Here is a 24,775-nt window from a genome sequence, read left to right as displayed (position 1 = left end):
CCTCTCACCATTCTGATTTGGAAATATATTGCCATCACTTTACTGTCACTGGATCAAAATCCTGACGTCCCTCCCCAACAGCATTGTGGGTCAACCCACAGCAGGTGGACTGCAGCGGTTCAAGAAGGCAGCTCACCTCTACCTTCTCAAGGGGCAACTAGGGATGGGCAATAAATACTGGCCCAGCCAGAGATGCCCATGTCCCACAAATAAATATAAAGCAAGGTTGGAAATATCAAATACTTGGGGGCATGGGTTTAAGGTTGGAGGGGAAAGTATAAAGGAGATATGTGAGGCATGTTTTTACACAGAGGATGGTTGGTGCGTGGAACATGCTGCCAGGAGAAGTGTTAGAACCAGATATGGTGGCACTTTTTAAGAGGCACTTAGACAGAAGTATGGAATAGAGGGATACAGACCATATGCAGTCAGATGGGTTAGTTTAGGATGCCATTGTGGTTGACACATACATTGTGGGCTGAAGGGCCTGTCCTTATGCTATATTGTTCTATGTTCTGTATTCTACAGACATGGTTTCTTTAAACAGTGTTTATCAAAAAGGATATGCCGGCTGGTAAGGTGGTAGAGCTCTCTGCTCGGATGTTGCATTAATTTCAATCTTCCAGCACACCCCTCACATTTGATGACTGTCACATCACAGTGTATCTTTGATTTTTTCCCCAAAATAGACTTTATTCATATCATTTGTAAAAGTGTATTTCAGACCAATTCCACTTGAAAATTGCAGAATTTACAACATCTGCTCATTTGTTAAACACTATCACAACATCCCCAGGCTCAGAGGGGATTGGTGTAATAGGGTGATTGTATCGGAGGGGGAAGGTGTAGGAAGGCAATGGAGTTGGAGGGAGATGCTGTTGGGGGGTGGAAGGTGCAGGAAGGTGATGGTATGGGAGGGAGAAGGTGTGGAGGGATGGAGTGGGAGGGGGATTGTGTGGGAAGGGAGTGGTGTAGGAGGAAAATAGATTGCGAGGGGGTTGGTGTAAGAGGGAGATGTGGGAGGGTGATGGTGTTGGGGCGATGGTGGGGGAGGTCATGGTAGAGGAGGGGGATAGAGTGGGAAGGGGATGGAGTACGACGGGAATGGAGTGGGACGGGGATGGTATGGGAGGGGGATGGAGTGGGACAGGAGGCGATATAGGAGAGGGATGGTGTGGGAGGAGGTTGGCAGAGTTTAATTACATTGCAGAGCACCTCAGAAGTTCTATCTGCATCTTGATGAAAGCCTGTCAGTAAATGTGTGCTCCCGCTCTGTTTCTATTAATATCAGGGTGACTATGTCTCTGTCTCTGTTTCTGTCTCTCTCTCTCCCCCTCAGCCTGTGTCACTGCTCCAGTTCTCTGCCTCTTCCAATGTCTCTCTCCGTTCCTGTGTTATCTAAGTGTGGTGGGGTGGGGGGGCGCGTTGGGGGTCTTCCTCGACCCATCATTGGGAACAGAAAAGCCCACCAGATCTTATTTGCAGAAACCTGGGAATCCTAAGGCAATGGGCATTCCAGTAGCGAGACGGGGTGAGGAGAGACTGTGAGTTTTAAGATACTCATGGATAAGGGTAACAGCAGTCCTCGGGCGAAGGTGTTAAATTAGGGGAAGGTGAACTACAACAATATTAAATAGGAACTGGAGAGTTTTGATTGGAGGCAGCTGTTTGAGGGTAAATCCACATCAGACTAGATTAGATTAGATTACTTTACAGTGTGGAAACAAGCCCTTCGGCCCATCAAGTCCACACCCACCCGCCGAAGCGCAACCCACCCATACCCCTACATTTACCCCTTACCTAACACTACGGGAAATTTAGCATGGCCAGTTCACTTTACCTGCACATCTTTGGATTGTGGGAGGAAACCGGAGCACCCGGAGGAAACCCACGTAGACACGGGGAGAACGTGCAAACTCCACACAGTCAGTCGCCTGAGGCGGGAACTGAACCCGGGTCTCTGGCGCTGTGAGGCAGCAGTGCTCACCACTGTGCCACCGTGCCGCCCATAAATACTCCCACATGTGGGAGTATTTCAAACAGCAAGTGGTAAGAACTCAGGAGTGGCAAATTCCTGTGCAAATGAAGGATGGGTATGGCACATTACTTGAATCTTGGATGACCAGGGCTGTTCTGATCTTGGTCAAAAAGAGAAATGACAAATACTTAAGGTCTAGGAGGAAGGGAACTGACAAAACCCTTGAAGTATAAAAGAGAGGTATGAAAGAATTTAAACAAATAACTAGAAAGGCTAAAAGGGTTAATGAAAAGTCATTAGCAAACAGGATTAAGGAGAATCCCAAGGCTTTTTATATGTATATAAAAAGCAAGAGGGTAACCAAGGAAAGGGTTGGCCCACTCAAGGACAAAGGAGGTAATTTGAGTGTGGAGCCAAAAGAGGTAGGTGAGGTCTTAAATGAATACTTCATGTTGGTATTCACCAAAGAGAAGGAATTGGTGGATGATGACCTCAGGGAAGGGAATGTTGAGTTTCTAAGCCAAGTTGCTATTAGAAAGGAAGAGGTGTTGTGCATTTTATGAAGTATTAAGGTAGGTAAGTCCCTGGGTCCTGATGGGATCTATCCCAGAAGATTGAGGGAGGCAAGAGAATAAATTGCTGGAGCATTAACAGACATCTTTGTCTCCTCTCCGGCCACAGGTGAGGTCCCAGAGGACTGGAGAAAAGCCAATGTTGTCACATTGTTGTAGCCGGGTAGCAGGGATAATCCCGAAAATTACAGGCCTTTGAGTCTCATGGCAGTGGTTGGGAATTACTGGGGAAAGGATTCTTAGGGACAATATCTTTACCATTTAGAAGCAAATGGACTTATTAGCAATAGACAACACAGTTTTCTGTGGGGAACGTTGTGCCTCACTAACCTGATGGAGTTTTTTGAGGAGGTAATGAAGATAATTGATGAGGGAAAAGTGGTTGATGTTGTCTATATGGACATCAAGAAAGCCTCTGACAAGGTCACTCATGGCAGACTAGTACAAAAGGTGAAGGTACTTGGTATCAGGGATGAGCTGGCAACAAGGATACAGAACTGGCTTAGTCAGAGGGTAGTGGTAGAAGGATGCTTTTTGGAATGGAGGGCTGTGACTAATGGTGTTCCACAGGGATCGGGGCTGGGACCTCTGCTGTTCATGATCTACATAAATGATTTGGAGGAAATCGTAATTGGTCTAATTAATAAGTTTGTGGATAATACAAAGATTAGTGCAGATTAGATAGTGAGGAGGATTTTCAGAGGATACAGCAGGATACAGACCAGTTGGAGGCATGGGCAGAAAAATGCAGATGGAATTTAATCTTGACAGATGTGAGGTGATGCATTTTGGAAGGTCAAGTACAGGTGGAAATTATAGAGGAAATGGCAGAACCCTTAGGAGTATTGATATGCCAAGGGGTCTGGGTGTGAAGGTCCACAGATCACTGAAGGTGGCAGCGCAGGTAGATAAGGGATATAAAAGGGCCTATAGCATGCTTGCCTTCATTGGAAGGAGCATTGAGTACAAGGATAGACAGGTTATTCTGCAGCTTTATAGAACTTTAGTTAGGCCACACTTGGAATATTGTCTACAGTTCTGGTCACCACGCTATTAGAAGGATTTGAATGCTTTGGAGAGGGTACAGAAAAGGTTTACCAGGATGTTGGCTGGTATGAGGGATTTTAGCAATGAAGAAAGGTTGGATAAACTGGGTTTGTTTTCACTGGAACGCAGGAGGTTGAAGTGCCACCCGATAGAAGTTTATAAAATTGTGAATGGCATGGATGGAGTGGAAAGTATGAGGCTTTTTCCCAGGGTGATGAGACCAATTACGAGGGGACACAAGTTCAAGGTGCAGGGGGAGGTTTAAAAGTGATGTGCGAGGCAAGTTTTCACAAAAAGGGTGGTGAGTGCCTGGAACCTGCTGCTGGAGGAGGTGGTGGAAGCAGACACAATAGTAGCATTCACGAAGCACCTGGACAAACACATGAATAGGAAGGGAATATGGAGTGAAGACGGTTTTAATGTGCAAGGGCAAAACGTGTCAATGCAGGCTTGGAAGGTTGAAGGGCCTGTTCCTGCGCTGTATTGTTCTTTGTTCTTTGAGTGGGTGTCAGAGGGTTGGCTGTGGTGGTGGGCACTGGTATTGGAAGCAAATCTCTGACCCCCAATCATCTACAGCTTGGGACAAGTGAAGATAACCATTCCCAGCAGTCTGATAATCAAAATTCACATCAGCTCATGGGCTCACCTCTCTAACCTCTGGAACCTGCTTTGTAATTACATTCTCCTCCAACTCTAGCCTCTTGTGCACCCATTCTCCTTGCTCCACCATTAGTCGCCATTCCTTCAACCTGCAGCCATGAAACTCGCTTCCCAAAACTCTTGACCTCACTCTCTTAAGAAACTCCTATACAACCAAATATTTCTTGCTTCACACATCGTGATAGTGGCTGGAGATTTAATTTTGTAAGCAGATTGTAAATTGTTGTAGTAATGAGCTTATATGCCTATCATTGGAGCAGGTGATTCAGTTTTGCAAAACATTATGCAAACTTTTACACATCGTGTACTGAGGCAAGTGTAAAAAGGTCTATATCTGAGCGCTGATTCAGAAACTGTGAAACTCCCTTCACAGCATGTTTCCAGTTTGGCTTTTGATAAGACTGAAATATATTGGAAATTAATAATCAAATAGAATATCATAAGGCATAGAAGCAGAAGTGTACCACTCGGCCTATCACGTCTCCACCACGCAACGAGATCATGATCTGATAAACCTCAACTCCACTTTCCTGCCTTTTTCCCTCGAACCCTTGATTTCCTTACTGATTAGAAATCTGTCCTTCTCAGCATTGAATATCCTTAATGACCCAGCCTTAATGACCCAGCCTGGAATTAAGAATTCTACTATCCTCTGTGAGAAGAAATGACTCCTCATCTCTGTCTTAAATGTAGAATCCCATTATTCTGAGGTCCATTCATGTGACTCCATGTAATCACAGGTAAAAGTGCCAGAATAATACTCATCAAGAAATGCACTCCTCAGAGTGCAAATGAGCAATGAGGGTAAAGTCTTTTCACCAGCCATTGCAAATTAGTATGGCTCAAATTTGTGAATTGGTATCTTGACACATTATTCATTCAGCCAAACATTTGTTGAGTTTGACACAATATATTTTAGGTTATTGATACTTTCTGTAAGGTTTGAGTCAATAAACTCAATGATATACAATTGTTCAAAAGGATAAATGGAAAAACAATGATGGATCCATCGACTCTACTCCAGATATGAACATGAAGTATCAGGATGCTCAATGAACCACTCATTTGCTGTCATACTACCTCCTGGGAATTAAGGCAAAACAAAATTTTGGAAACAAGTCTAAGAAATTCTTTCTGCACTCCTGACAGAAACCCTGGAGATTCTGGTGACTTTGAGGTACACTCCCAATGACCCACCTGTTTGTTGTTGATATTTTTAGCCTGTTCAGGCATGCTATCACACACCTCTGGAAGAGGTGGGTCTTGAACCCAGGCCATCTGATTTAAGGGATGGGGACATGGACTCTGCCCCACAAGAACACTTACCTGGCTGCTGCATGCTGATGTTTGAACCAGAACAAGTTAATTCTCTTGGGTGAGCCTTGAGTTCAGAAAATTGAACAAAATATGGTTTTCTTTATAGCCCCATGATGGTTTTATTAATCTGACCTAGACAAGGTAATGTGTTTGAAGAATTGAAATGATAGTGAAAACCAGAAGTGTGAATCTCTGGTTTGAACCAGGTTAACCCAGCTCTGAGATGTGCTACTTAATGGACAGACTTCAAATAGGAATGATGTGCTTCCCATGTTGCTCCAATTTTGCTATAAACTATGAATAATCTCAACAATGGGTGGTCTACATAAATCAGGACAGAATATGAGACTGTAAACTAGAGTCTGAGTTAAATCTAGCTCCCATATTCTAATTGTTACTTGAAGACTACACAAGATCACAGGTAACTTTACAGAAAATCAAGCATGAAACAGGATGTTTCACCTTAATGTTATGTTTGCACATCCTTATGGCACTCTACAGTTTTAAAAGATTTGTACAGGTAAGTATAAAACCTCTAATCTTATTGTATTTCATATCCTCATTCTTTTTTTTAATTTTATCTTTTATCTTTATTTAGCTATTGAAAGCATAATCTTTTTCCAAAGTTAAAATATTGCTGATAAGTGCACATGGTGAACCTTTGCTTCCTGGGTTCGAAACTCCCTTTTAGAGATGAGAGTTACCACATGATCCTTAGCACCTGAACATGCACAGACCAGTCAAGACTTGGAGATCTGAACATTGCTTTAGCCACAGATACGACAAAGGCGGCATTTAATATAATCTTCCAATTTTGAACCTCACTCAAGAGTGTGGTGCTGCAAAAGCACTGCAGGTCAGGTAGCATCTATGGACCAGGAGATTCGACATTTCAGGCATAAGGCCTCCTTCATTCCTGATGAAGGGCTTATGCTCAAAAAGTCGATTCTCCTGCTGCCTGACCTGCTGTGCTTTTGCAGCACCACATTCTTTGACTCTGATGTCCAGCATCTGCGGTCCTCACTTTTCACCCAATTTTGAACCTAAGACAGGACTCGCTTGTTGAGGTTTTCTCTCATTAGTAGAGTTCAGCGTTGACTGTTACCTTTTCTTTTACTGTTTTCTTTCCCTTTGTGTGTGTGGGGACGTGAAGTTAACCAGTCCACTGCCTATGGTGAGTAATGCATGAACTTCCTAGTAGCCAACACCTAGTCACCCGAAAGGGTTTTCTGAGTACTGTCTCATTTCTTTTGTATGCAAGCCTCATTGCAAATTGGACTTGTCGTTGCTCAAAGTTTAGAAAGGATTATTGTTTGTTTGGATTATGCAATTCCAATTGCATTGCATGTGATGTCATTGGATGGATGTGTGTAAATAGATGGATGCCACACAGCTAACAAAATTAGTTTAGTAGCATAATCTAATGACAGTAATCATTGAATGTTGGAATTGTGCTGCTGGCCACTCAGCACTTTAAAGAAAAAAGATAGTGTGCATTTGGATATAATCCTTCATCAGAACTGAAAGGGGAAGGATCAGCTTATTTCCATCAGATGCTGACTGGCCTGCTGGACATTTTCTGTTTCATTTCAGATCTCCAACATTCAAAAACTTCTTTCTGTCTGTCACTGGTTTTATCCATTATTCATTTTGCATTCTTTTATCTCCATCCACCAACCTTTCGTGAATTAATTTGATTGAACTTGTTCTGAGAGTCAGGATTGTGCAGTTATGAGGATGATTAATATACCGCACAATCCCACTTCAGTAGCCCACTGAGTCTGTGTTAAGTAGCTCTTGACCTACAGCCCAAGGTGTAACAGAGAAACACAAGAACGGGATGTGGTTCATCTCTTGCAATCCCTTGACTGTCCCGTTTCTGAAATATAAATTGCTTTGGTCATACTTTTTCCCAGCATTGCAGCCATCATCTCATACAGACAGACATCAAAGAATCCTCCAATCATTTTAGTGAGAAGTCTTTAACCAATGAACTGTGTGGAGTTTGTGCATTCTCCCCGTGTCTGCATGGGTTACCTCTGGATGCTCCGGTTTCCTCCCACAGTCCAAAGGTGTGCAGGTTAGGTGAATTGGCCATGCTAAATTGCCCGAAGTGTTCAGGGATGTTTAGATTTGGTGCATTAGTCAGGGGTAAATGTAGAGTAATAGGATAGTGGAATGGGTCTGGGTGGGTTACTCTTCAGGGGATCGGTGTGAACGTGTTGGGCCTAATGACCTGTTTCCACACTGTAGGGATTCTATGATTCTATGAATCTGATGCACAGTGGCTTAGTGGTTAGCACTGCTGCCTCACAGCGCCAGGGACCCGGATTCACTTCCATCTGTCTGTCCGTGTGGAGTTTGCATATTCTCCCTGCATCTGTGTTGGTTTCTTCCATGATCCAAACATATGTAGGTTAGGTGGATTGGCTGTGCTAAATTGCCTTTATTATCCAGGGATGTGCAGGCTAGGTGGGTTAGCCATGGGGAATGCAGGTTTATAGGGTAGGGGTTTGGGTGTGATATTCTTCAGAAGGTCGGTGTGGATTTGATGGGCTGAATGGCCTGCATCCAAATTGTAGGGATTCAATGATTCTTTAATTATTTAGTCTCTTGAGCGTGGGGAAGGGAATGAAAATAACTTCTAGTCATCCTTTTTCAAAACCCACTTCCAGTTTTAAAGTTCAGTTTTTGCAAGTGCAGAAGAATTTCAGCATCTACCTCCATTTACTGACAGTACATTCACTGCCTTGCATTCCTGGATTCTGTAACAGATCCGTGTGGATTGGTGTTCGAGCAAGGATAATTTCCTCTCGTTCCTGTGAGCTAGCAAAAGTGTGCCATCAGCACAAAGACTTTATGTGTAAAATAAAGATTTAATTTAAATGCTGGAAACACACAGCAAGCTTGGGAGCATGAGGGTGAGGGCTTTGCAACATTTATTGCCTGTCCCTTGTTGCCCTCCAGAAGGTGGGGGTGAGCTGCAAGCTGTAATCCATATGCTGTCGGTACTGCCCAATAGTGCTGTTCAGGGGTCTAATCCACAGAGAGAGATATAAAAAGTTAATGTTCCAGGTGGATGATGTATCTCCTGAAAGATTTCATAGATGGAAGGCAGCTGTTACAATCATAACAAATCCAGTTTATAATCTTGATGACAACAACAATTGAAGGAACTCTCCCCCAAACTACCACCAACACTCACCGTCAAACAAAAATATTTTGAGGGAACTAAAAAGTTGACAGAAAATGAGTATTAAATTGAATTGTAATGTCACGAAATGAGAGCCTAGAAACTGCACTCTTTGTTAGGGCTGTTCATGTAACAGATTCCGTCTCCCATCACTTTAATATGGGTATTATAAATGCCAGCAGAAATGGATTTGGCATTAATTTAGTAATATTATCAGCATTAAGCAAAGGAAGAACAAGCATTTCTCTCACATGTTGTCCACTCACAGGATGAAGTACTATGCTTCAGAACCAATAAATGGCTTTGATTGCTTTTTCGCAACATCTGTTCTGGAGGGTTAACTAAGTTTGACTGATTGTTTTTATAAGTTGTTGTGGTTCTGTTCGCCAAGCTGGGAATTTGTGTTGCAGACGTTTCGTCCCTTGTCTAGGTGACATCCTCAGTGTTTGGGAGTCTCCTGTGAAGCGCTTCTGTGATCTTTCCTCCGGCATTTGTAGTGGTTTGAATCTGCCACTTCCGGTTGTCAGTTCCAGCTGTCCGTTGCAGTGGTCGGTATATTGGGTCCAGATCAATGTGCTTATTGATTGAATCTGTGGATGAGTGCTATGCCTCTAGGAATTCCCTGGCTGTTCTCTGTTCACAATCTACCGGCCAATGCAACGGACAGCTGGAACTGACAACCGGAAGCGACAGATTCAAACCACTACAAATGTTGGAGGAAAGATCACAGAAGCGCTTCACAGGAGGCTCCCAAGCACTGAGGATGTCACCTAGACAGGGGACGAAATGTCTGCAACACAAATTCCCAGCTCGGCGAACAGAACCACAACAACGAGCACCTGAGCTACAAATCTTCTCACAAACTTTGTTTTTATAAGTTTTGTATGGTAATAGTTCCTATCCAAAACAGTTTTGCAGACTTAAATGGCTCTTCAAAATAATCCTTTCCCCTGCCCATGTTTATAATCTGACCGTTCCAGGATGGTATCAGCCATTGATCCAATAGGACCGTTAACCTAGTAATCTGAGAGATAGCATTATCATTTAACATCGAGAAATATATTAAGGAATGAAGTTGAACTAAACCAACAAAGAATAGGAATTTAAAAGGATGGGGGTCAGGAGAAGCAGGTAATTGAGGAGCTCTGGGAGACCCCAGTTTTAAGGTCTTGAAGGACGATGTACTAACATAGGAGGCAACGTGTTTACTCTTGACGTTAGTTGACCGGATCCAAAAAGAAAGGAGAGCTGATGGACAGTGACTAGAATAAAGAGGAAGGCAAATCGCCTGTTGAAAGCCTGACTTTTTTGTTCTGTCATGAGATGTGGGCATCATTGGTAATGTTTACATTTCTTGCCCTTGAACTGATTGGTTTTCTAGACTTTTTTTTAAAGAGGGCAGTGAAGGGCCAACTGATGGCAGTGAGGTCACATGTAGCCCAGACACAGTGTGGATGGCAGATTTCCATCCAATAGATGATTATTTCATGGTCACCTTTACTCAGAACAGCTTTTTAGTGAACTGTACTGCTGCGATGGCATTGCAAGCTATGTCCCCTGAAGATTAGCTTGAAACTCTGGATTACGCGTCCAGTGAATTTCTACTGCACCAGAAAATACATGACAAAAACGCAACCAAGTGGCTCCTGTGGAGCAGTGATAGTGTCCCTATCTCTGAGCCAGGCGACCTGGGTTTAATTCCTACTTGCTCCAGAGATGTGTAGTGACATTGATGAACAGGCTCATTAGAAAATATCTAAAAGCACAATCAGATACAGTCACCTTTTCCAGCTTGTTTCTCCCAGTGGTAAAATCAGTGAATGCTTTTTAAAAAGTCCCCTCCACAAGTAATGATTCTGAACTCAGCATTCGCTTGAAGTATAGACTAGAAAAATAACTTCCATAAACTCTGGTACGTAGTGAACAGGTGTTCCAGGTTGTTGAACACTTAACTTCCTAAACCAAAACAGAAACTGGTGGGGAAACTCAGCAGGTCTGGCAGTATCTGTGAAGAGAGAAACAGAGTTAACATTTTGAGCCCAGTGACCCTTCTTCAGAACTGAACGTAGTTAGGAACGGGTGATATTTATGCTTAAGTTCCTAAACCAAGTTGGCAAGTTTAGAAGCAATGACTAATTTTTATTGTTTCCATGCTGCTAATTACACTCGTGTTAATGTCCACTTAAGACAACTGTGGAAGAATAATTGGCCCTTCTTATAAACTGTTGGCATCAGAAAGATTGGAGTTTATTCTTCACTGGATGTTCGATAACCTTGTCACATTCCTCCCTGTTTATTCTGATATGATAAAGGAAATAGCCTGAATGCTGCTGCCCAGTATTGCCTTTTACATCATTACATTTCCATCCACAACCTTTATTGCACCTTTTATGTATTTTCATGCATCCTGAAGGCACAAAGAAACTGTTTACAAAAGGAGCCTCGATCGTGATTGTAAATCTCTGATGAAGCCAATGTTGTCAGCAGCAGAGGATTCTTTGGAGCCGTACAATGGAACCTTGGGGCATTTGATAATACCCCTGGGACAAATTGACAGTCCTCATCAGGCTGCTTGGGCCATGCCCGGTCTTGGTTTAACAAACGTTGTTGGTCCATTTACTTTTCAATGCAAAATCTGAAGCTGCTGATTCAACATGAATGATGTCCTCAATCTAAACTCTGCTGCTGAGAACACTGCCAAGCCCATTGCTGCCAGAGCTCATTGTATTGGCTGTAATGCAACATCACCTATCCTTTGCCAGTGTTTCTGCAGGAATGCTGTCAAGCATGCTTTTCTTCTTTCCACACTATTGTATAATTCTAAATTATATGCAAAAGAGACACCGACTGGAGGAGAGATGAGGGTATCGTTGAAATGCATGATCTGACTTGCCTTGGTTGCTGTGCTGAGAATGTCCATTCAAGGAAATGATTGGCCATTACTTTGTCCGTGCCAAATCCTCATTCAAGATGGATAGGTTATAGAGTTGGAAAACTGTGTATTTTTCCTGGAGTAATAGACTCAATAATGCAACCAATGGCAAAAGGGAAGGGTTAGAAATGAAACTGAATGTGGCACAGTGGCTCAGTGGTCAGCACTGCTGCCTCTCAGCACCAGGAACCCGGTTCGATTCTGCCTTCGGGTGACTCTCTGTGTAGAATTTGCACATTCTCGCCGTGTCTGTGTGAATTTACTCTGGGTGCTCCAGTTCCCTCCCACAGCCTGAAGATATGCAGGTTAGGTGGACTGGCCATGCTAAATTGCCCATTATGTCCAGAGATCTGCAAGCTGGGTGGGTTAACCATACAGGATGACAGGGATAGGGTGGAGGGTGTGGGTTTGGGTGGGCTGCTGTTCAGAGGGTTGATGCGTACTTGATGGACCAAATGGCCTGCTTCCACAATGTAGGGATTCCAAGGCTCTATGAACATTCTACATTCATGTAGAGAATGTGATGTGGAAATACGAGAACTTGAAAAATGGTTGCCACTCAGTTGCTTGGACTATGAACCAAGAAAAGCAACCAATCAAAACGTACATATTGCTGAGTTTTACATGATTTCCCTTCAGAGAGCAGGAGACATTCAAAAGAACCTATACCAGATTGGGAAAAGTGAGACACCAGAGTCCCAGAGGACTGCTGTCATATTAGAGAGCAGGTCACCACGCCTCAGCCGAGGAGAGTGGTTGAGAAGGTGAGACCTTCATGGTAAACTTGGCCACTTGGCCAGTGTGTGAGTTGAACCCATACTGTTGGCATCACTCTGCATCGCCAACTGACCCCTCTGATGTGAAATAATATGCTAGAGATATTCCTAAACTGACAAATAGCCTTGACTACATAGCCAAATACATACTTATACAGTTCAGTCTAAGGATCATTTGCAATCCATGTCTGGATCACAAACTTTCTGTGCATCAATAAAACATCTCTAGACCAGATTCTCATTGCTGAAGCTTTTCTCAGTTTCACAATGCTGATTGGTGGAGACATTGCCATGGAGAATATGCCAGTTAGATGATGACTGATTGACCAACTCAGAGCCAGCTTGCTAACCAATCATCTGGTTTGAGAATGTTGTTCCCCTTTACTTTAGCATTTCTCATGAATGTTCCAGTCAGTAAAGACACAAAGCTCCAACAAAATCTTTCATTAGCAAAACCCAACGTGATGTTAAGAGGCAGAGAGGAGCAGGAAAGGAATTCCAGAGCTTTGGTCTGTACAACTAAAGGAATTGACCCTACTGGGGGGAGGGTAGAATGGGTGGCACATTGGCTCAGTGGTTAGTGCTGCTGCCTCACAGTGCCAGGGACCCAGGTTCAATTCCCGTCTCGGGCAACTGTCTGTGTGGAGTTTGCACATTCTCCCCTTGGTGTCTGCGTGGGTTTCCTCCAGGTGCTCCGGTTTCCGCCCACAGTCCAAAGATGTGCAGGTCAGGGTAGATTGGCCACAGGCAATGCAGGGGCAGGTGGGTCCGAGTGGGATACCATTCAGAGAATTTATGTGGACTTGATGGGCTGAATGGTCTGCCTCCATTCTGTGAAGTATATAGGAGCAGAGGTAAATGAAAACTGCAGCAGCAGATTAATCAAGAGAAGGCCGACAGTGGGTAATGTTACAGAGGTGGAAATAGGTCATCTTAGTGATGGAATGAATACATTATCTTTAGCCCATCTCTGGACCCAAAGTGACACTCAGGCTGTGAACACAGTGGCTTAATCCCAGACTCTTGCCTGGGAGAGGAACATAGCAGTGGGATACTATCATTTCTTGTGCCAGAATAGGTACTGGCATTCTTTGATTTAAGGCACTTGGCAGATGAAGTTCAATGGACAGGCACTTGGCGGATGGATTTCAATGCAGAGAAATGTGAGTGAATGCATTTTGATAGGAGAAACACAGTGAGCCAATGCAGGCTCAATGGTACAACACTGAGGGAAGTATGGGAACAGAGTGATCTCGGAGTTCATGTCCATGATTCTCTTGAAACAGTTGTTAAGAAGACTTGTAGGATCCTTGGATTTATAATCGAGGCATGGAGCATAAAAGCAAGGAGGTAATGCTACACCTTCACAAATCATCGGTCAGACCACATTTGGAGTATTGTGTTCAATTTTAGGCATCTAAATTAAGGACGAAGAGTATAATGCTGATCAAGCCCTGACGAAGGGCTTATGCCTGAAATGTCAACTCGCCTGCTCCTCAGATGCTGCCTGACCTGCTGTGCTTTTCCAGCACCACACTCTCGACTCTGATCTCCAGCATCTGCAGTCCTCCCTTTCTACCTTATTTAAGGATGGATATTAAAACCCTGAGAGAGTTCAAGGGAGATTTGCTAGGATGATACCAGGAATGAAGGATTTTCGACACAAGGAAAGATGATAGAGATTGGGCTTGTTCTTATTGGAGCAGAGAAGATTACGCGGTGACCTTATTAAGGCGTTCAAAATAATAACAATTTTTGACAAGGTAAAGAAGGATATTCTGTTTCCACTATGTCAGTAACTAGGGGGTCACAAATTCAAGATTGTCAGCAAGTGAGCTAGGAGTGAGATGAGAAGAAACGTCTTTACTCAGAGAGCTGTTGGATTTGGAATGTGCTGCCTGGGAGAACAGTGGAGTTGGATTCCATGGGAGATTTCAAAAGAGAGCTGGATATATTTTTGTAAGTGACGAATTTAAAGAGCTATGTAGATATGGCTTGAGAATTTGAGTGGCTCTTTCAGAAGCCAGTACAAACATGATTGGTCAAATAGCCTCATTCTGTGCTGTAAAATTCTCCATCGAACAATGGAGTAACATCAATCAATCCCTCATATTCCCTGTCTAAACTGCTGAGGGATGGGAATCTGAAACAAACATCGAGAATTCTGGAGAAACTCAGCAGGTCTCACAGCATCTCTGGAGAGAGAGAAACAGAGTTAAAATTTTGTATGCGGTCTGACCTGTTATGATGTTTCTCCTCCTTCATAAAACTGGACGATATTCTCAGTAAAAAGATCAAGTCATGATAGTCCAAAGGGACCATAGGACTGCTCTCTCAATATAGAGAGAGAGAGAGATGACTGATGATAGTTTATCCTGAGAGTCACCATGCCTTTGGCAGGGGAGAGGTTAATAAGGAAAGTCCTATACAGTGCGCTCCCATGCAGCTATCTAATATCTGGCTTGATGCCACATTTTATGTGGTAATGCTCCTACGCAGCACTTTGGGACATATAACTTTTTTTTTACTGATTTGTTATTGTTTGGTTATCCTCCCTCTACATGGTACCATTGAGCCCCTGGAGGTAACAGAGGTATTTGCAGAGGGTACCAGGTAGGAATCTTTGTCATAAATAATTCCTCTGTTGCTGTAGAAGGTTTGGGCCCTAGTCTTTTCTCACAATTGGCTTCAACTTAGTGTAACATATACCATCAGGCAAGTATCAGGGACATTTTATTTGCCCACACAGATCATATAGGAACAGCAGTAATTTATTCAACCCATCAAACCTGTTCTAACACCAGTTAGATCATAGCTGATTTGTACCTTAATCCAATTTGCTCTGTGCCCCGGTTCTGTAAAGTTTGAATCCCATACCAAACTAAAGTCCATCAATCTCAGCTTTGAAATCTCTCAGTTGACTCTTAAACTTAACAGCCCTTAAGGCAGATTTCTACTGCCCTGTAATGTGAAGAAACAATTCCTGGTTTCATCCCTGAATGATCCAGATCTCATTCGAAATCCAAACCCTTGATTTCCAGAGTTGCCCATCAAAGGAAATGGTTTGTTGCTGTCTTCGCTACAAACCTCCTAGCCAAACCCAATTAGTTTAACCCTTTATCTCCCATACCCACAGGACTGCAAACCTAAAAAGACTGAAAGAACTGTGGATGCTGGAAATCTGAAACAAAAACAGAAATTGGTGGAAAATCTAAGCAGGTCTGGCAGAGAAATCAGAGTTAACATTTCCGGTCCAGTGACCCTTCTTCAGAACAGTCTTGTGAACTACAAATCAGATCTGTGTGCCCTGTCCTTAATGTTCAGTCCATTGTACCCAAGCATCATTCTGGTCTCAAAAGTCAATATGTCCTTCCTGAGGTTTAGTGCTAAACATAAGACTCCAAATGGAGATCAAACCAAAGCTTTTGTACCATAATTTCCACATCTTTAGTCACTGTGCCTTCTTCTGATAAAGACTAATATTTCATTGATACTCCACAACCACCTGATGAAGGAGCAGTGCTATGAAAGCTAGTGCTTCTAAATAAACCTGTTGGACTATAACCTGGTGTTGTGATTTTTTACTTTGTACACCCCAGTCTATTACTGGCATTTCTAAATCAATATTTCGTCAGGTTTTTTTGGTAAGTTTTGCACCAAACACCAATGGACTGCAGAGAGATTCGAGGCTAATAGCTTCTCACCGAAGATAATGTTTCATCCAGAGAGCACGTGACAGAACAATGAAGATGCAACAGGCACAAGGAATTGCCAAATGCTCACATAATTGCTGAACGCACCTTGATAAATGGCAAGATAAAAACAAGCCATTGAACAAACATATCCTTCCGTCACACTTTCTCTCTCACTTAAGTATCAAAATGTTCCAGCAAAGTAGATTGTGTGGAACTCCTGACAGTCAGTTGGTGAAGGAAGAGACCAAGATGAAATAACTACACAGATGTCAGTATCCCGTCACCAAGTCACCCTTTATTTACATGTGCACAGTACAGTGGCTCTGGCCAGCCAGCTCAGAGTCAGTCCCTGAACTGAGGAGATTCTAAATTCCCTGTTCATATCTGTCAGCCAGGGCTCCCTGTTTGGCCCAGGTGAGCAACCCCAATCAAGGATCTTGTAGTCAATGAGATCCACCTGGTTCCAATCACTACACAAAACTAGATGTTAATTGCAATACATTTATTCAGAAGTCACACAATACTAGGTTATAGCCCAACAGGTTTATTTGAAATCACAAGCTTTTGGAATGCTGCTCCTTTATCAAGCTAACTTCAAATAGTGGAACTCATGATGACAGAGATTGGTTGTTTTCAAGATATAGTTCTCAGGGCTAAAGGGATTAAAGGAGATGGGCGTAAGCAGGAATAGGGGACTGAATTGGATGATCAGCCATGATCACAGTGAATGGTGGAGCAGGCTTGAAGGGCCGAATGGCCTATTCCGGATCTGATTTTCCAAGCTCTCCCCCCTCACCCCTCCCACTCCCCCCCAAAACCTTGTCAAACCAAGAAGAAGCCAGATTTAATAGAAGGTCACTATAACATGATGCCCAGAAACAGAACCAGAGAGTAGTTACGAAGCCAGAAATTGCTGGAAAAGCTCAGCATCGGTGGAGAGAAATCAGAGTGAACGTTTTGGGTCGAGTGAACTTTCCTCAGAACTGCACATAGAACAGTTACAATGCAGAAGGTGGCCATTCAGCCCATCGAGTCTGATGCTGGCTCTCCGCCAGACCAATTAATCTCCTCCTACCTCCCTGTCTTTTCTCTGTCGCCTGGCGAATTCTCTCACATCAGGAGCATTGTTAATGTTTCTGCTGCATCACACCCTCTCTGGAGTAGATTCCAGTTCCCGACCACTCACTGCACGCTAAACGTTTGGTACATGTTAACTTTAAGGGTTTTATGTTGAACTCTTAAAATCAGTGCCCTTCAGTTCTCAATCCTTTCACCATTGGGAGCCATTCCTTCCTATCTCCTCTGTCCAGACTTTATGATCCTTCTGAAACTAGAACAAATGACATTTCCTCTTGGTTGAGAATAAACCAGCATATATCTTGAGGTGAAGGTGGTGGCTTGTGTCCTTCTGATTTGATGATTGTTCTAAGTGGTGGGGCTTATCTGACTGTGACCACACTGATGTGTCGAACCCTTGTGCCTTCTCTCCCTTCCAGGCACAGTCGCTATGGATCTACAGAACACAGAGTGCCGCTCATCCAGTGGGGCCACCTTGACCTTGCCTTCGGAAAACGGAGCAGGAAGTAGGAGGCCCAGCATCGGGCCCGTCCTGGAGATCGCCGACACCACTGTCATCTTACCATGTGACCTGCTAAGTGATCAGTCAGAGGACGAGGCCAACCCATCTGATGATGACAGCTTACCTGCCCCTGAGTGAGTAACCACCCTCAGTGATGATCCTCAACAAGTAACAGCAGTGCTGAAGGGTGATAAGTTTGCCCTGAAGGCATTGCTGTTTATATCAGTGTTCAGTACTTGAGTCATGAATGGGTGAAAGATCCGTTGGAACAACAGACCATTTCATAAAAACCTTGTATAGCAAATGTTGGAACCCTTAGCGGTATCAACATACAACGGGATCCAGGTGTACAGGTCCATGGTTCCCAGAAAGTGGCAACACAAGTGCATAAGGTGGTCATGAAGGCATATAACACACCTGCCTTCATGACAATTGGCAAGTCAGGTTACAGCTGTACAGAACTTTAGTTGGGCCACATTCAGAATACTGTGTACAGTTCTGGTTGCCACTCTACCAGAAGGATGTGGAGGGTTGGAGAGGGTACGGAAACACTTGACCAGGATTTTACCTGGTTTGGAGGGTATCAGTTATGGGGAGAGATTGGACAAACTCGGTTTGTTTTCACTTGAACGTTGAAGGATGAGAAAAGTTTAAAAAATTATGAGAGGCACGGATTGAATGGCTAGTTGGAGAATTTTCCCCCAGGGTAGAAATGTCAATTACTAGGGGGCATAGGCTTAAAGTAAAAGGAGATAAGTTTAAAGGAGATGTGAGAGGCAAGTTTTTTACACAGAAGGTGGTAAATACTTGGAATATGCTGCCAGAGGAGGTGGTAGAAATAGATACAATAGCAATGTTACAAATGTTTGAGAAGATTTGTAGCTCAGGTTGATGATAAGTGTGTAAGTTAGCTCACTGAGCTGGAAGGTTTGTTTTCAGACGTTTCATCTCCATACTAGGTAACATTGTCAGTGAGAGTCTCCGTTGAAGCGCTGGTGGTATGTTACCTAGTCATGGTGGCTAAACATCTGAAAACAAACCTTCCAGCTCAGTGAGCTAGCTTACATACTTACAATAGCAATGTTTAAGAGGCATCTCGACAAGTGTATGAATAGGTGGGGAATAGAGAGATACGGATTGTGTAGTGGCAAAAGGTCTTTAGTTCAGAAAGGCATCATGTGTCAGCACAGTCTTAGGGGGCTGAAAGGCCTGTTCCTATACTGTACTGTTCTTTGTTCTTGAACTTTGGCTGAATGCTGTCATCCAGTTTAAGGGCTTAGGTAGCACGAATCACAAACTTTCTCTAGGACACCTGAGATCAGAGTGTTTTTAACTGTTCTCCTGGAATAACAATTTATTTCCCCAAGCATGCCTTTGTGTGAGCACCTCTTGACTCCATGCCCAACCTAAGGTTGAAGAATATGTCTCAGTGGCCTGTGTGCTTTTGTCTTTTCAGAATGATAATCTCCACTGTGCTCTCATTATAGCCTGCAGCTGTATAATAAGTGAGGGCATCGACTAAACAGGGAATAGAATTGTGTCAATGTTAACTGACATGAAGTGTGCGTGCATTCGATCACAATGCAGTGTTCAAGTTTGAAGGTGCTTCTTAACCTGTAATGACCAGGTGAGGAAGGGGAATCAACTACCTTCTTCTGAACCCGCCCTCTCAGTTGGTCACATCAAATACTACTTATTTTTAAGCAACTAACAGGCTTCATTAAAAATAGAGTTCACTTGAAGGTGAACGAATCATTTACCAAGAGGTTTTTTTTTAATCTAAAGAAAGAAATATTTTACTATCTACTAACCTCAAGAAAAAAAAATCAAAACATGACATCAAACACGCACATGGTCACAGGTTAAGAACGAGAGAATCTTTGGCAGGCAGGGAGAATTAAGGTTAATTGTCTTAGTTTCTGAATCTGTGACAGCTGTTCTTTAATAATGGATTTTTATCTTTGGTTTGTGTCACATCTGTAGTATTTTTGTGTTCTTAGTAAATGACTGTTTTCCCAAGTCGCTTTTTAGCAACAATATTCTGAGATAATGAGAGCAACATTCAGGGACAGACAGAGTTTCTGCTCTTATTATCATAAATTAATTTTACCTTCTCTCTACACTGCTGCTTAACAGCAGCTGTTGAAATACAGTTCAGTGTGTATTACAGAGTCTAGCTCCATTTTCTTTACAATCTGGCAATTTGGCAAGCAAACCATCCATCTCCCAGTCTGTGAAATTATCCTACACATCAGAATTAAGCAGGAGATATGAATTTCTTGAAGCTGTTTCAGTAGCTTGATTTGATGTCTTTGGATAAAATAGTACTTTCAGTGAGGATGTTCACATTTGATAGTCTGTATTTACTGTTATTGTAACCATTTGTTGTGCCAATGGCCAACTGAACCACATTTGTGTAGCAAGTTGCTCATCCTGTATCATATCTCTTCCATTCCATCATCTGCATTTCCATTGCAAAATATTTTATCTGGTAAACACAAGTAGCTATGATGGAAATAAAATCACAAAACATCAGAAAGTAACCTGAGCTGAAAGAAAACAAGGTCACGTTAAACAGCATAAACCCCTGAGTGATCAGAGGAGAAATCTTCAAGGATCTTTCTTTCATTCAAGCTACAAATACTCCTACAATGTTGCAAAGTTAACCGTTGTGTAATTAGTCATTGTGCTAATAATGTAAGAGGAACACAATTGGAAAACTATGTTGATAAGTGCATAAGCATTTTGCTAATTTGAACTAATTATTTTTGCTGAATCAAAATGGTGCTAATCATCAACACAAATCTGCTATCTTATCAAATGTCTTGTGCTGTTGTTTGGGAGAACTGTTGCCATAGGTGCCACAGTCCTTGTGTCATCTTCACATATCTACTGTAGCTCTCTACAGCCACTGTATGATATGCAGCAGCAGCTACATTCTGGGTTGATCTGTCTTTCTACTGCCTCTACTTTACTCTCTGGAAGAGACCTGTGTAGTTGTTCAACTCCGATGAAATTGCGAAAATACTGACATGTTCTTTTCTGAATGTCACTTGTTGGACACTTGCGATGACCTTCATGGGGTGAATAACATTTCTTATTTTGACTAAAATGAAAAGAGCTGAGTAAAGAGTTGAGTCTGTGAGTTGAGACAAGGTCAGACTGAGAGCGAGCAGTACATTAATGCGTGACTCAGCCACCATGATACAGACTGGGAAATTGTGACTGAAAACTTGTGAGCAAGATGCATGAAGTTTCCTGCAATAACTCTTCAGAGGCCGGTGTCCTGACATCAATCACCCTTTATTTACAAATGCATAAGCTTTGACAATGCGCTGCCTCTCACTGAATCAGGCATTCAGGGACAACTATCCCTGACATTCATACTTTTATGTCAGCCCGAATGGGGCTGTTAGATTAGATTAGATTAGATTAGATTTCCCTACAGTGTGGAAACAGGCCCTTCGGCCCAACAAGTCCACACTGCCCATCTGAAGAATAACCAACCCAGACCCATATCCCTCTGACTAATGCACCTAACACTATGGGCAATTTAGCACAGCCAATTCACCTGACCTGCACATCTTTGGACATTAGATTAGATTAGATTACTTTACAGTGTGGAAACAGGCCCTTCGTCCACACCGACCCGCCGAAGCGCACCCACCCAGACCCATTCCCCTACATTTACCCCTGCACCTAACACTACAGGCAATTTAGCGTGGCCAATTCACCTAATCTGCACATTTTTGGAGTGTGGGAGGAAACCGGAGCACCCAGAGGAAACCCACGCAGACACGGGGAGAATGTGCAAACTCCACACAGTCGCCTGAGGCGGGAATTGAACCCGGGTCTCTGGCGCTGTGAGGCAGCAGTGCTAACCACTGTGTCACCGTGCCACCCTGGTTCAATCAGGGAACTCATATTCTACAATGTCCACCGAGCTGACCTCATTACAATCACTGCATTATCTCTAAGACCTGACTGTGATGTGACTTGGAAGCTCACCGTCAAGAATGAACTGCTGAGAAGCTGTTCACAAGGAAAGCACACCAACTAGCAAGAAGCATCTGTCCGATGGAATCCCTGCAATATTGATAATTAACTCCTAGATTGCGAGATGTAATCCTGCTTGGTGCTTTCTTTTTCCTTCGAAGGCCAGTGCCCACCCAGCGATGTGAGATGCAATTTGGCAAGCAGCTTGGTACAACTTCCCAGTTGCTGCAAATGGTGGTTAGAAATGCAGTTTCTTTAGTGCCTCTTTGTTGTTTTATTCATTCACGGGGTGAGGGCGTCACTGGCTGGGCCAGAATTAATTGCCCATTCCTAATTGCCCAGAGGGTAGTCAAGAGTCAACCAGATTGCTGTGGGTCTGGAGTCCCATGTAGGCCAGACCGGGTAGGGATGGCAGTTTCCTTCCCTAAAGGACATTAGTGAAGGTTTTTCTAATAATGGATTCAAGGTCATCATTAGACTATTACTAAATTTAAAAATATGTAATTAAGGGAAATTGGAGGTGGTGTTTGATTGGGTGCACCTCAAGACCAGGTGGGGTACCAATTTCAGGCTTCTGACTCAGAGGTTAGGGCACTGCCAATGTGCCACATAAGCCCCTATGTAAATATGCATTCATTGAGCCAACCCAACTCACCCTTTATTAATGCATGATCGGTAATCCTAGTCCCATGATATCTCAGGCACCCCTGCCAGAATTATTAGATGTTAACATTCAGCAGCAGGGAATTCTGAAGAATTCCGCACCCTCTGAATGAAGAACTTTGGAACATATCAATAGGAGTAAGTCATTCAGCCATTGAGCCTGTTCTGCCATTTAATATGATCTTGGCTGATTGAACAGTTCTGAGCCTTTTCCCTACACTATCCCATTATCCTATCCACCATTGATATTCAACCTCTACTTTGAATACACTCAAAACCTTATGTCTGTTTTCACTAGGGAAAATACAAGCAAAGTAATCATTTAGCTTCTCTGCCATTTCTCCCTTACTCACTATACATTTTCCTGGCACTGTTTTAAATGGACTCACATGTGTCTTAGCAACACATTTCCTGGATCAGGGCAAACCGATCCACTTGTGAAAGAGTCAAGAAGCAAAGTTTTAAGATATTTTGCAAAAGAAACAGGTGCGAGATGAGAAAAGGTTTTCTCTCAGTGAGTAGCTAGGGTCTGGAATGCACTGCCTGAACATGCGATGGAGACGGGATCAATTGAGGTGTTCAAGGGGGCATTGGATGGTTATTTAAATAGAGCAATGTGCAACAGTTATGGGGAAAAGGCAGGAGATTGATTGGATTCCCTACAGTGTGAGAATGGGCCATTTAGCCGAACAAGTCCACACCAACCCTCTGAAGAGTAATCACCCAGACCCATTTTCCTTCGACTAATGCACCTAACACTGTGGGCAATTTAGCATGGCCAATTCACTTACACATCTTTGGACTGTGGGAGGAAACCGGAGCACCTGGAGGAAACCCAAGTTTAAATGCTGGGACAGCCAGTGTAGACATGATCAGCTGAATGGCCTCCTTCTGACCAGAACAATTCTGTGATTTAGTGCTTTACATGATCACTGCTTTGCCTCAAAATGTTTTACAGTCAGTGAATTCCTTTCAAGTGACTGTCATGACGTAGGAAACACAACAACAACTTTACACACAGCAAGCGTTCAAAATCAGCAATGTGATAAACAGCCAAATAATAAGTTTTTTTGTGATGTCACTTCAGGGATAATTATGGGAAAGGATACCCGGCACAACTCCCTGCTTTTCTTTGAAAGAGTGTCACCTCAACTTTTATTGAATAGACTGATGGGTCCTCAGCTTAAATGTCTCGCGTGAAAGGTGGCTTTCCCTCAGTACTGCACTTGAGTGTAAGCCTGGATGCTCATGAGTCAAGGTTAGAGTGATGCTGGAAAAGCACAGCGGGTCAGGCAGCATCCGAGGAGCAGGAAAATGGACATTTTGGGCAAAAGCCCTTCATCAGGAATCATTCTCAAGGATGCTCATGCTCAATCCCTGGGACGGGACTTGGACAAGCTATTGTATGGACTGGGAAAGAATGACAAAACTCTCAAAATGTTATATTAATACAGAGATGGTTGCCAGTCAACTTCAGTACTGACATGTTACGCATCTCTTGGAAGGAAGATGCAAGGCAGTCAGAAGGTGTAGGGATTAGCTCGGAAAGAGGAATTGAGACCACAATCACATTAGCCATGACTTTATTGAATGTGTGGTAGAGGGAGCTGGAGAGGCTGAATGGTCTCCTCCTGTTCCTAACTTGCATGTAAAAACATTGTTCTGGATTAGTGGTGCTGGAAGTGCACAGCAGTTCAGGCAGCATCCAAGGAGCTTCGAAATCGACGTTTCAGGCAAAAGCAAAACATTGGCCATCAGTAGGGGGTAGTGCTTGAATAATTTAATTGATTAATTGGAAATCACAGAATATATGGATGAAAAGGTATTTGAGGAATATTTTATACGTTGAATTTTAGAAGGCACTTAATAAGGTGGGAATTGAAAAGGTTATTATGTAAATAATGGTTAGGAAGAGGAGTCAAATGTCATTTGTGTTGCTGGAATTTTGGTGTGTCCTACATATTTGTGATGCCACCTCCATTTTATATAAAATATTTGGACAGTTAGCAGTTAGCCGGCGAGTACTAGGTTAGGAAGCAGGGTAAAAGGTGAGGAACAATCATCATGATAGTGGATTGATTCTGAGCTTAGCAAAGTTCTCTCAGGTTTTAAGTCCACCTACACATTTTAAACTAAACAGTGATAGTCTGTACTTATTTTACCAAAGAGCAGAAAGGCGACAGGGTCATAAATGAAAGTTAAAGCAAAAGCAGGTGGCAATTTTTAAAATCTGACATGGATTAAAGCAAAAAAAATCAAAGAACATGAACCTGAAACTGAAGTCCTAATGAACAATTTTATTTAAGTCCTCAGCAAGATTTAAGCTAAAAAGGGGCTAAGCAGGACTCACTGCAGAAGAAATACTAT

General features: G+C 43.0%; 1 protein-coding gene across 7 annotated transcripts in view; it reads left to right on the top strand.

Moving 5' to 3' along the window:
- Positions 1 to 24,775, top strand: part of kcnt1b (potassium sodium-activated channel subfamily T member 1b) — a 433,004-nt gene that overhangs the window by 341,528 nt on the left and 66,701 nt on the right. For 5 of the 7 annotated variants that reach the window (XR_015760695.1, XM_087998271.1, XM_087998272.1 and 2 more), the window contains 2 exons: positions 6,728 to 6,748; positions 17,667 to 17,883. Coding sequence is in view for 6 of the 7 variants with exons in the window: in XM_087998271.1 (XP_087854397.1) it covers positions 6,728 to 6,748; positions 17,667 to 17,883 (238 nt within the window). In the remaining variant the exon portion in view is untranslated. The remainder of the gene's footprint in view (positions 1 to 6,727; positions 6,749 to 17,666; positions 17,884 to 24,775) is intronic. The other 2 variants (XM_043720459.2, XM_043720458.2) reach the window with 1 other exon arrangement.

Source organism: Chiloscyllium plagiosum, unplaced genomic scaffold (genome assembly GCF_037043375.1).
Source record: "Chiloscyllium plagiosum isolate Xiang-an unplaced genomic scaffold, Cpla_swu_hap1 HiC_scaffold_21, whole genome shotgun sequence".
NCBI classification, from domain to species: domain Eukaryota; kingdom Metazoa; phylum Chordata; class Chondrichthyes; order Orectolobiformes; family Hemiscylliidae; genus Chiloscyllium; species Chiloscyllium plagiosum.
The sequence above is the reverse complement of the archived record's forward strand: the minus strand, read 5'-3'. Positions and strand labels throughout refer to the sequence as shown.